The sequence below is a fragment of the Vespa velutina genome, chromosome 12 (genome assembly GCF_912470025.1).
Source record: "Vespa velutina chromosome 12, iVesVel2.1, whole genome shotgun sequence".
NCBI classification, from domain to species: domain Eukaryota; kingdom Metazoa; phylum Arthropoda; class Insecta; order Hymenoptera; family Vespidae; genus Vespa; species Vespa velutina.
This window is the reverse complement of record NC_062199.1, coordinates 1,283,443-1,296,464: the sequence shown is the minus strand read 5'-3', so window position 1 is coordinate 1,296,464 and position 13,022 is coordinate 1,283,443. Positions and strand designations below refer to the sequence as shown.

Sequence of the window (13,022 nt, the reverse complement as noted above, 5' to 3'; positions counted from 1 at the left end):
AAAAAGAGAAGAAGAAGAAGAAGAAAAAAGAAACAAACGAAAGTCCTTTCCGAAGAGACATATCATCTCTTCTACGTATATAAGTATATAATACTATATATATATATATATATATATATATATATATATATATATATATATATATATATATAGAGTCGATAATTCCTGAATGCACAGACACCTGATCTTACCTCTTGGAAATTATCTCGGAGATAAGAGGAAAAAGGAAAAGAAAGAATAAAAAGTTAAAAAAAAAAAGAAAGAATAAAAAGTTAAAAAAAAAAAGAAAAAAAAAAAAAGAGAAAACAGGGGAAAAAAAAAGAAGAAAATAGACGAAACAAAACAAAGAAACAAACAAACGAACCGATTATCGATTGTCGAAAAGAAAAAAGAAAGAAAACGAGAGTATGAGAGTGTGTTTGAAGAACAAAAAAAATCTTTCGATGATTACAAATTTGTCTGTATCTGTCTGTCTGTCTGTCTGTCTGTCTGTCTGTCTCTCTGTGTATGTGTGTGTGTGTGTGTGTGTGTGTGTGCGTGATTCACAGCCGAAGAAAAAAATGAATGGAAACAGATAGATGAGCTATTTCGATAAGGCTACGAATAATCACTTGATTTTTACGTGAATCATTACGTAAGGTTTTTCTCGTGAAGAAAAGAAAAGAAAAAGAAAAAGAAAAAAAAGGAAAAAAAGCAAGAAAAGAGAAGAAAAGAAGGGGGGAGAAAAAAAATTCAAATCCTTTTTTTTTTCTTTTTTCTTTCACTCTTTTATCCATAGATACTTCAAAGGAAAAGTCACTTTTGGTTTTTCGTCACTTCGAAATTGATTATTGTCGTCAAAAAAAAAAAAAAAAAAAAAGAAAAAAAGAAATAAGAAGAAGAAAAAAGAAAACCAAGAAATAAACAAAAAAGGAAGAAGAAAATGAATGATCTTTTCTTTCTTTCTTTCTTTCTTATTTTGGAAAGAGGAAAGAGAGAGAGAGAGAGAGAGAGAGAGAGAGAGAGAGAGAGAGAGAGAGAGAGAGAGAGAGAGAGAGAGAGAAAAAAGCGAAAAAAGAGAAAAAAAGAGAAAAAAAGATAAAAAAGAAAGAAAGAAAGAAAGAAAGAAAGAAAGAAAGAAAGAAAGAAAGAAGGAAAGAAAGAAAGAAAAAAAGGTGACGCGTTCAGTCGATCTCTAATTTCGGTGTGTAAGCCAATAAATGAGCCTCCATATCGCCGATCTTCTCAAAATGTTGTCGTCGTATGTGCCTCAACCAATGCGCCTTCCTTTTGCAACGCTGAGGACAGAACGGACAATGAAATTGTGGTTCCTTTCCGCATTCCCAATGGGTGTGACGTTGCAACGAGTCCTTTCTCATGTAGGATCTTCCACATCTGTTACAAGCAAATTGACCGACAGGCTTTTTTCCAATATAATTGAAGGAGGAGGCCTTCGGTATCTTCAATCCGGCGAACGGCAAAATCCTATGATGATGATGATGATGACGATGACGTAGATGATGATGTAGATGATGATTATGATGATCCACCTCGACCTCGACCGCCACCTCCTCCTCCTCTTCCTCCTCCTCCTCCTCATTCGCCTCGTCCTCCTCCTCATCCTCCTCCTGTCTCCTCCGTACGTCGGTTTCTTCTTCCTCCTCGACGGATCTCCTCATCATCATCCTCCTCCTCATACTCCATGGCACAGAAACCGGAATTTCGTTATCATATTTCTTATCATCGAATCTCAACGTCGTCCGCGTCGTCGTCGTCGTCGTCTTCTTCTTCTTCTTCGGATCTGCAATTTTTCGAGAAATATTTTCCTTTAGTTGGGTTAGATCTTTTTTTTTAACAATTTTTCCTGCTCCCTCTCTCTCTCTCTCTCTCTCTTTCCCCCCTCCCTCCTCTCTCTCTCCCTCTCTCTCTTTTCCTTTCTCTCCTTGTTTGTCTTTTTTCTCCCGGATGTTTTCTCTCTCTTTTTTTTTCTTTCTTTTTCTCTTTCTCTTTTTTTTCGAACCTTTCTCCCAACCCCCTTTAATATCGACTTTTGCAAAAAAAAAAGAAAAAAAAAAATTAAGAAAAAGAAAAGGGAAAGAAAAAACAGCCCAGAATACTCGTAGCTGCTTCCAACTATTTTAATGTTGATTTGTTGCTCCGACAAAAATTTTTGTTCTCTTTTCGTGCTCTTCCCTCTCTCTCTCTCTCTCTCTCTCTCTCTCTCTCTTTCTCTCAATTTTTGTCGAATCTTTAGGATCAATTATCTCCTTCCGATATATATATATATATATATATATATATATATATATATATATATAAGGGTTGGAGGTATATATAAAGGGGCTTGAACTGGATGGAGATAGGAATTCGCATATTTTTTTTTTCTTTTTTTCTTTTTTTCTTTTTCTCTTTTCTTTTTCGAACAATCCCACCTCGTTACCTTTGAATAATATATTATTATTATTTATTATTTTCCTTTTATGGATATTAGTATATCCTTAAATAATTATGATAAGGATTATAAACTGGACGTATTTATAAAGAAACAATACACACTAACAATGTGACACAATTATACACACATACACATAGACACACATATATGTATGTATGTATGTATAGGGACAATGTTGGTTGTCCAATGGAAAAAAAATAAAAGAAAATAAAACAAAAAAAAAGAAAAAAAAAAGAAAGGAAAAGAAAAAGAAAAAGAAAAAAAAAGAAATAGAAATATCCACACCTGTAAATATTTTTTTTTGTCAACAACAGATCACCGATTGTATATTTATCAGTAGATTGTATATATATATATATATATATATATATATTATTTATTTATTTTTTTCTTTTATTGCATCAGTATCAAAAAGAAGTAGAAGAAGAAGAAGAAGAAGAAATAGGACACAATACTCTGAAAAGGTTAATAAAAAGGGACAATGATTTCCTGATGAGTGATCCTGATTAAGATCTTCCATTTCAATTCCATCGAACACCTGAAAAAGTAGAAAAAAAGACATTGTAATATTGCTCGAGTGTTTAACGTCGTTTAGTAGACACAATTCTTCATCTTTTCTTTTTATTATCTTTTTTACTTTTTGTTTTTTATTCATTCATTTATTTATTTATTTATTTATTTTTTTTTTTTTCATATAAAAACAGGTGAGAAATCGAAGAAGAAAGAAACGTAGAATAGCGTGTCAATAAGATCTTTTCACTTTATTGGCAAAATTTCAATTGGATCTTTTTTCTTTTTCTTTTTTTTCCTGTTTTTTTTTTTTTTTATTTTCTCTTTTCTTTTTCATTAGGATCGAATGATAGGATCGATTTCGGCGTGCGTCGACTTAAGGATTAGAAATTGGAATATAAGATTAATATACCTTTGAATTATTAGGATATAGGTTCTTTTCATTTTATTGGCAACTTTCGATTTGTGCTTTACTCTTCTTTCTTTTGTGCGTTTTTTTTTTTCTTTTTTTTTTTTTATTGTTAGGATCGAATAAATTGGATCACTTCGAAGCGTTGTTGGTTATAGGTTTTTGAAAGAAAAGGTTTATATATCTTCGAATATCGACGACGTAATCACACGGCAGACATACAGACACACAGACACACAGACACACACGGACGCACGCACAGATACACACAGCATACATACGTAGAGTTACACAGACGCACACGAACAGAAATCTCTCTCTCTCTCTCTCTCTCTCTCTCTCTCTCTCTCTCTCTGTGATAAATCGTACGATCTTGGTGGTAGCGTTGCGTTGCGTTCCATTTTGGTTTTGTCCTGGTTTGATTTATGGTTCTTATTCATCTTCTTCGTCTGCCTATCATCGAATGTACCTTCATGTGCCTGTGAAGATTGCTCCTCCTTCTCGATTTGTAGATACAATAGGTGCAAGCAAAGCTCGGTTCCCTACTGCACTCGACGTTCTTGTGAAACTTTAACGATCCAAGCGTGTTATACCCTTTACCGCATGACTCGCAGCTGTAATAAGAACCTGTGAAAATAAAAGGTAGAAAATGGAAAAGATCTATGTTATTTTAAGTTGCAATGCTTTTCTTTCTTCTTCTTCCATTATGCCGATCAAAAAGAAGAGAGGTTCCTTCTAAAGAAAGAGAACAAAAATAAAGAAAGAATAAAAGAGAGAACAAAAAAAAAAAAGACAACACACGAAGAAAAACAAGGACGTTTATTTGTTGATTTTCTTTTTTCTTCCTATTTATTTATTTATTTATTTATTTATTTATTTATTTATTTTCCTTTTTCTTTTTTTTTCATTTCGTGCGCGATTTCGAAGTAAACAACAATGGGGTTTCTTTGTTTATGGACACCATTTGACACAATTAGATCGAGATATGTTGGACGTAGTTCCCTCTCTCTCTCTCTCTCTCTCTCTCTCTCACTATTTTCTTTTATCATTTTACTTGGATTATGGCATCACCTAAGAAATCAAAAAAAAAAAAACAAATAAATATTAGGGTCAAGGGTGAACAACGGAGAGGCAGGGGATGGAGAGGAATGGTATTATGGTGGATATATCGAATACAATAAGGATATTTGAACGTTTTCTTTTTCTTCAATGATTAAATCATTATCTCACATTCAATATACCTTAAGGGTAAATCTAATTATATATATATATATATATATATATATATATATATATATATTTAGATCATTATTGATTCGATTGAAATATGTATAATTTTTGATATATATATTTCAATCGAATCAATAATCGATCAACGATCGATCGGTGCGATCTATAAGGATAATAATGCAGAAAGTTTATTATAGGAATATATCGATTACGCATAAACGTATATTACATTGTAATTAATTCGTAAAACGTTCAAGAGAGGCATATGTATATCGTGTTATTCAACTATTATGAAAATGGAGTAGTTTTTGATGATATACAAATGTTATACATATACACACATAAATATATATATATATATATGTATATATGTAGTATAAATATTTATGCATATAACTATCTATGTATGTATTCCTAATGAATCAGAAAAATTTAATTTCTCTATTAAAGATCATATATATATATATATATATATGTATGTATATATAAATCTTACTCCCTTATCTTACTACTCATTGACACCCTCCCTTTTTCAACCGAACGATATGAAAATATTATTAACCCTTGAACGTTTACAGCTAGAAAAAGAAATATGATATAGAAAAAAAAAAAATCACCCTAAACGTAAGAACGACGAAAATAGAATGTGCAATTTTGAAAAAGTAAAAAAACAAAATTAAAAGCAAAAAGATCGTAAAATTTGTCTCAACGACGAATGAATGAGTAAAATGAAACAAAAAAGAAAATGGGAAAGAAAAAAAAAGATACGACGTAAGAATTTTAAAAAGTTGACAATGAGCTAGAAATAAATTCTTCTCCTCCGTCTCTACCCCCGTGTAACGCCATTTATATATATGTATATATATATATCTCTCTCTCTCTCTCTCTCGGAAAAAAAAAAGAAAGTAAAAAACATAAATAAGAGGGTTTTCGACAGGTAGAATCTTTTTTCAAAATTAATGAAAGAGGAAAGAAGAAAAGAAAAAGAAGAAGAAAGAAAAACAAGAAATAAGAAAAGAGAAGAAGAGAAAAAGTGAAAGTAAAATAAAGAAAGGTAAAGCTGACGTTAGAAGGACAAAAAAAAAAAAATCGCCTAATCTTTCATTTGTATTGTCTAATCGAGAAGGTCTCTTCTATGGCGTAGAATGTGCCTTCGAAGATTGGCACGTCTAAGTGTTCGATAGTCGCACCATCCGCAGGCGAATCTTGGTTCTCGATTACACTCGATGCTTTGATGAAATCTCAATGCCCTTAAGCTGCTGTAAGTTCTTGGACATAGGTTGCATGGGAATTCCTTCAGTCTGCTGTTAACGAAGACGCAACGACGTCGCACAATGGCGCGATATAATGATGATAAGGGAGCTAAAATAGAAAAAAAAATATAGACGAGAGTTCGTTCGAGTTAAAGAGAGAGAGAGAGAGAGAGAGAGAGAGAGAGAGAGAGAGAGAGAGAGAGAGAGAGAGAGAGAGAGAGAGAGAGAGAGAGAGAGAGAGAGATAGAGATAGATGTATTATGTAGATATATATATATATATGCGTGTAAATAAACAAATAAATGAACAAGTAGATAAATAAATAAATAAATAAATAAATAGATGGATACAATATAATAGATCATATAAATATAACAGATAGAGATGACAAATTTTTTTCTATTCGTGCTACATTCGTGCTAAAGTTTCGTGCTTTCGGGGATTAGTTCGTTTGGTTTTTTTCTTTTTTTTCTTTCTTTTTGTTTATTACTTTTTTTTTCCTTTTTTTTTTTTTACTTTCGCAAGATTTTTTCCTTTTTTTTTTTTCCTTTTTTTTCTTTTTCTTTTTCTTTTTCTGTTAAGGAAGACAAAACATCTAGAGCATTTATCTCTCGCACGTATATGTGTGTGTGTGTGTGTGTGTGTGTGTGTGTGTGTGTGTGTGTGTATGTGTGTGTGTGTACATATATATATAAAGGTAGAATATTATTTATTTATCAAGAAAAGAAATTGTTATAAGATTACTCTTATAATATTCTATAATCCATGTATGTATGTATGTATATATTTCATACTAATCACGTTCAGGTATGACGTTTTGGGGATTTAATTATTACACAATATTTGTTTTCTCTCTTTTTCTTTTTTTTATCTTCATCTTCATCTTCTTCTTCTTCTTCTTCTTTCTCTTCCTCTTCTTCGTCTTCTTTTTCTTCTTTCTTTTTTTTTAGCACAAATTTTCTTCACAGGATTTTGTTTTTTTTTTTATTTTTTTCTTTCTTTTTTTTCCATACACACATATATATATATATATATATATATATATATATATTTTTTTTTTCTTTTTCTTTTTTTTTCTTCGTATAGGGTTCTGTAATTTTTTTTTTTTTTTATACATACGATATCAGAAAGATCTAATATACAATAGGGTTAAATATTAAGATCATTATAAGGATCTATAATTTTAGATTAATACTGTGTTGTTCTTAACGAGAACTCATTGATTCCTTTTTTTTTTTCTTTCATGTTAGAATTGAATCGCAAAAAAAAAAAGAACAAAATAAATAAATAAATAAATAGAAGAACGAATCAGTGAAATTCGTTCGTACAAGGAGAATTAATTTTTACAAATATAATCAATTTTTAATTATACAATATACGTAATTTGTAATACTAATTAGTAATCGTCAATTTATATCCCTTATAAATTATTGATCGAGATTTCCAATATATATATATATATATACCGTTATATTGGTCCGATCACATTGATTTTCCTAGTTAAATCTTATATAAAAATATAAGACGAGTTTCAAAAGTTCTTAGTCGTTCAGTGTAGTTTTGCGCGGTTTGAAGAAAAAAAAAAAAAAGAAAAAAAGAAAGCAAAAAAGTAAAAAGGGTAAGGTCGAGTTTCGATATTGAATTTTTTTTTTGAGCTCGTCCTGTACGCAAAAAAAAAAAAAGAAAAGAAAAAAAAGAAAAAACGCAACATGCAAGATCGCGACGATAAGAATCACGATCGAATGGGTAAAATATTTTTGTGTCTTTTTTCATGCTCAACGAGTTTGTCACGTCGATAAAATTTTCTCGGGCATACTATGCAATGGTGTTTCGGTTCCTCCATATGTAGTTTCATATGGGCGGATAGATTATGTTTATATTTGAACCAGCCCTGACATATACGACATTGGTACTGAGGTTTTTGTCCACATTCGACGCGCATATGTCGCCTCAAGCAGGATGCTCTCATATAAAAACGATCACACTTTGGACACTTATAGCTTTGCTGACCGCGTATCATCGTTCTAAATGCTTGGCAACCACTGGTCGTCATTCTTTGTTCGACTTCTAACTGATTGTTTTCTCGATTCGTCATCATTGGTCCTTGAACTTCGATGTATCGGGTGTTCATCATCGGCTCGTGACAGCTCGGCTGGCTCCAGTAACCTGGAATAAAAGCGTCAAGATAAAGTATAAGCCCCGTCGTCAGTCTTTTATATTACGAATAATAATATTAATTATAATCGACAATCGATTATATATCTTTTTCATAGGATTAGAGACATTTATATGACGTTCTCGTGTTCTTTTTCTTTTTTTTTTTTTTTATCTTTTCTTTTTTTTTTTTTTATCCTTTTTTTGCTATTTTTTTTTTTTTTCTTATACCTTCTTTCGTGTTCGCATCGGGTTCGTCTTAATTAATTCGTACTTTATTTTTTATATTTTCTTTCTGGTTGTTGTTTCTTTTTTTTACTTTTTTTTTTTTTTTTTTTTTTTTTTTTTCTTTATTCCTGTTTTTCTTTTTTCTTTTCTTTTCTTTTCTTTTCTTTTTTTTTTTCCCCTCCTTTTTTTCGTGCTTCTCGTTAAATCGACGTTCTCCTTGACAAAATGTTTTATCGATGAAAACTAGATTTAAGTGTACGTTAAGAAGGAATAGGTAGGATTTGATTTTTGGTCGAAAGGATTGTTAAGAGTGTCTATATGATTTTTATATTGTACATGTTACCGCAGGGAAATAATACTCGTGTTCTTTTTTTTTTTTTTTTTTTTTTTTTTTTTTTTTCTTTTTTTTTGTACCCCAAAGCGTTCCTCTCGTTGACACGATAAAAAGGTATACTTCGAGTCAAATACATCGTCCGATTCTCGTCGTGGGGGAAAAAATTCAATCGACATTCTTCTTCTTTACGATGATCGCAGCAGACACGCAAGGACGGGATAAAAACGATGGATAGACGCCAAGAAAAAAGAAAAAAGAAAAAAGAAAAAAAAACAAAAGAAAGAAAGACAAACAGAAATAAAGAAAAAAAGAAATATATAAAAGAAGAAAAGAAAGAATACAATTCGAAAGTTAAACCAAAGTAATCCAAAGTGTATGTGAATTAATAGAAAAAAAAAAAAAAAAAAAAAAAAAAAAAAAATAATGTACTATGATCTGCTCTCTGATCTTTTCACCGCCACCTCCTCCCCCGTCCCTCATCGGCCCCATATTCTCTTTCGTATAAATCGAATTATACTACTTTATATAAGATTTTCTTCGATCGAATATATCTTTCAATTGATCGAGATAGATTTTCCGTGAATCTATTTATCGCCCTGGATCGTCCGTTGATCGTTCGTTGATCAACGATCGATATAGATCGGTCCTTGTAGTGGCTTCGATGACGTCACGGGAGTTTTATCCATCTTCCGAGGTTGTCACGTCGGCGATCAACTGAAATCAAACATTAGTATTGGTCAATAAAAGTTTATTAGCGTGCCAAAGACATCGACAAATGTTTCTCATCCTCGAATAATCGTTTCTGATATTGTTGTAATTTTTGTTGTTATTGTTGTCGTTGTTATTGTTGTTGTTGTTGATTATTGTCGTTGCTATCGTTGTAATAACTTCATCCTCTTCCATTGCGCATCCTCTTCTTTTGCTTCATTCGACCGTGTCCCGTTGTTTAGTTGCGCCAATTATGTTGAACATTTTTGTTGAACGTTCGTGATCTCGAAGAACAAGGACGAACGGGTTGAGGAGGGAGGAACGTGTTTCGGGACTTGGGTGGGAAGGGGGAACGTCGAATCTTAGGGGATCCTCGGGAAGCGGGGCTGGGGAGGGCCAAATGAAGAAAAAAAAAAACCAGAAAGAAAGAAAACAGATACACACTTTGTCGATTTCGTGAAAAAAATTTTTTTTTTCTTTTTTTTATCCTTTTTTGTAGTCCTTTTTCTTTTTAAAAAATAACCCGCAACAAAGATTGTTCTTTTTTTTTTTGTTTTTTTTTGTTTTTTGTTTTTTATCTTCTTCTATATACTTTAATAATATTAATAATATTAATAATAATATTAATTATTGATATAGTCATCTCGCGCGATAGTAGTTTAATTCGTAGTATTCGCCGTAAAAGAAGAAAAGAAAAGAAAAGAAAAGAAAAGAAAAGAAAAGAGTACCTTTCCAAAAGATTGAAGGGAAGAAGAGAAGTTGGAAAAAAGAAAGAAGAAGAAGAAGAAGAAGAAGAAGAAGAAGAAGAAGAGGAGACAACGAAGAAAGAAGAAGCGAAGACGAGCTGGATGATTGTTGGTTGGTTGATTGGTTGGTTGGTTTGTTGATGGAGGGTGAAAGAAAAAAATAATAATGATAATAATAATAACAAAAGAAAAGACCGGAAAAAAGAGAGAGACGAGAAATGAAGTCCAACGACGCCTTTTCTCGAACGTAAGAATTGCAAAAAAAAAAAACAAAAAAAGAAAAGAAAAGAAAAGGGTTGCCAGCGGAGAAGATAAGGGGGAGAAAAAAATTGCGCGTGGTGGGGTGGGGTGAAAGGGGGAATTAAAAGAAACGCCGTTAGTCGAAAATTACGTGATTAGCATTGATTAGTAAGATTAGAAGACAATACGGTGGGGGGAGGGGCGGTATACGTTTTGTAAATATTACTAAATACAAGAGAGAAGAGAGAAAGAAAGATAGAAAGAAAAAAACAATAATAAAACGAACAAATGAAAAGATAAGAAATAAGAGTGAAAGTAAAAAAGAAAAAAAAAAAAAAAAGAAACAACACAGAAAAATAAAAAGACAGAACAGTGGCGACAGAGGAGCTGTGTGGAAGAGGGAGGGGGGTATTGGTTGAGACAAAGTTAACGAGTATAACCTACGAGTTATTTCGCAGGGCAGGTCGACGCGCGAAAAAATCTTCGCAAATACTGATATCAAAAATACTGACGCGCACCTCGACTGGACGGGCGTCCTTTGACGTCATTAACACATCATTATTATCGTCGTTAACGTCATTATCATCATCATCATCATCATCATCATCATCATCATCATCATCATCATCATCATCATTATCATTATCATCGTCATTATTATCGTCATTATCATTGTCATTATTATAAACTTTTTTTTCTTTTTCTTCTCTCTCTCTCTCTCTCTCGCTTTCTCTCTCTTTATATATATATATATGTATATATATATATATATATATATATTTCTAGCAATGTAAATATTTCTACGTTAAATTCACATGTATATAAACGTGTGTGCGTGTATATATATATTTATATATATATATATATATACATATATCAAAATGAAAAACACCGTATGTCCTTAGAATGCTAAGAGTATGTCCTAATGTATTTTGAAACGAAAAGGTTGACCATTGCATTTAATCGAACTTTTTGTTTTTCTCTTTTTTCTTATTCTTTTTTTATCATATATATATATTTATGTGTATGTGTGTGTGTACATATATATGATATAACAAGATATAACATTTTTTTTGTCTTCGACATTTTCTTAATTTTAACAATTTTCTGTGTTAACGATTGATCGACAATAATTTTGATCGATGCGATATATATAGGACGTAAAAAATTCATCTAAAAATATAGATATATATATAGAAATGTATGTGTGTGTATATGTATATACATAAATATTTTTTTTTTGTTACAGTTGATATGACGTCTCTTTACGATCCAATAGAATCGATAGGAAGTTCGAAGGTCAACCTGTTCGCGCTGATATCGGTCAGTTTGACCAATTTTCTTTCTCTTTTTCTTTTTTCTTTTTCTTTTTCTTTTTTTTTTCTTTTTTTTTTCTTTTTTTTTTATTTATTTTTCTTTCATTCGCGTTAAAAAACAAAACAAAACAAAACAAAACAAAGATGAGTAATTTAAGATATCGATCAAACTCTTAAATGCATCCAATATGAGATAGATGCATTTAAATAGAAAAAAAAACCAAAAAAATATACATACATACATACATACATATATATATATATATATATATATATATATATATATATATATATATATATATATATATAAATAAATAAAATCATATAATCATATTGATAAAACTGTGATAGATATAAAAAAGAGATCGAAGATCGAGTCTCGCGGTGACGATATATTTTTTGTTTTCTTTTGTTTTGTTTTGTTTTTTTTTTCTTTTCGAACTAACGCTCGACGACGAGAGCATTGGGAAAAAGATCAATGGTCGTTTAAAAGAAGAAAAAGAGTCTTATGGGGTAAAAAAAAAAAAAAAAAAAAAAAAAAAAAAAAAATTAAAAAAGAAAAAAAAGGAAATGGAAAGACTAATAATAAAATATAGTGACACACGTAGAACAAAGAAAAAAAACAACCCTAATAAAACTAAACGATTCTCCCTAGATCCTTGTCGAACGATCCTCCGAGCTATATCTACTTAGAATTGAACACGATAATACACACACACACACACACACACACACACACACACATGTACGCACAAAGATAGACACAAATAGGTACATTTATAGTTTTTCCGCGGGAAAGATCTTAAGATAATAATTCCTGTTTTTTCCTCCATAGAAAAAAAAAAAAAAAAAAAAGAAAAAAAAAAATCACCAATCACTGCGAGCTCTCTTTTTCAACTCTCGGTCATGTCACTTATAAAAAGCTTCGGAAGATCGGTCAATTATTATTAATTATTATCAATATTATTATCATTATTACTATTATTATTTTTATTATTTTTATTATTATTATTATTATTATTATTATTATTATTATTATTATTATTTTTATCATTTTTATTATTATTATTATTATTTTTATTATTATTATTATTATTATCGTTATTATTATTATTATTATTTTTGTCACGTGTGAAAAGCTTCGGAAGATCAATAAATGATCATTAATTATCATAATCAACATTGTCATTATCATCATCATTATTATCACCTTCACCATCATCATCATCATCATCATCATCATCATCATCATCATAATCATAATCATCATCATTATCATTAATATTATTATTATCAATATTATTATTATTAATATTATTAATATTATTATTATCTTTTTTTTTCAATATTATTATTTTTATTATTATTATTATTATTAATCATTGTTATCATCGATTATTATTATCAATTATTATTATTAATATTATTATTGTTATTATTATTATTATTATTATTATTAT

General features: G+C 30.3%; 1 protein-coding gene across 5 annotated transcripts in view; it reads right to left on the bottom strand.

Moving 5' to 3' along the window:
• LOC124953495 (longitudinals lacking protein-like) overlaps positions 1-13,022 on the bottom strand; it is a 237,120-nt gene that overhangs the window by 62,461 nt on the left and 161,637 nt on the right. Inside the window, exon 7 of one of the 5 annotated variants that reach the window (XM_047504975.1) lies at positions 1,149-1,780. The exons of 3 other annotated variants lie outside the window; for them this stretch is intronic. In XM_047504975.1, coding sequence (XP_047360931.1) covers positions 1,164-1,780 — 617 coding nt within the window. In that variant the 3' untranslated portion in view covers positions 1,149-1,163. Of the gene's footprint in view, positions 1-1,148; positions 1,781-7,297; positions 8,003-13,022 lie in introns of those variants that run through there. One more of the 5 variants, XM_047504992.1, reaches the window with a different exon arrangement.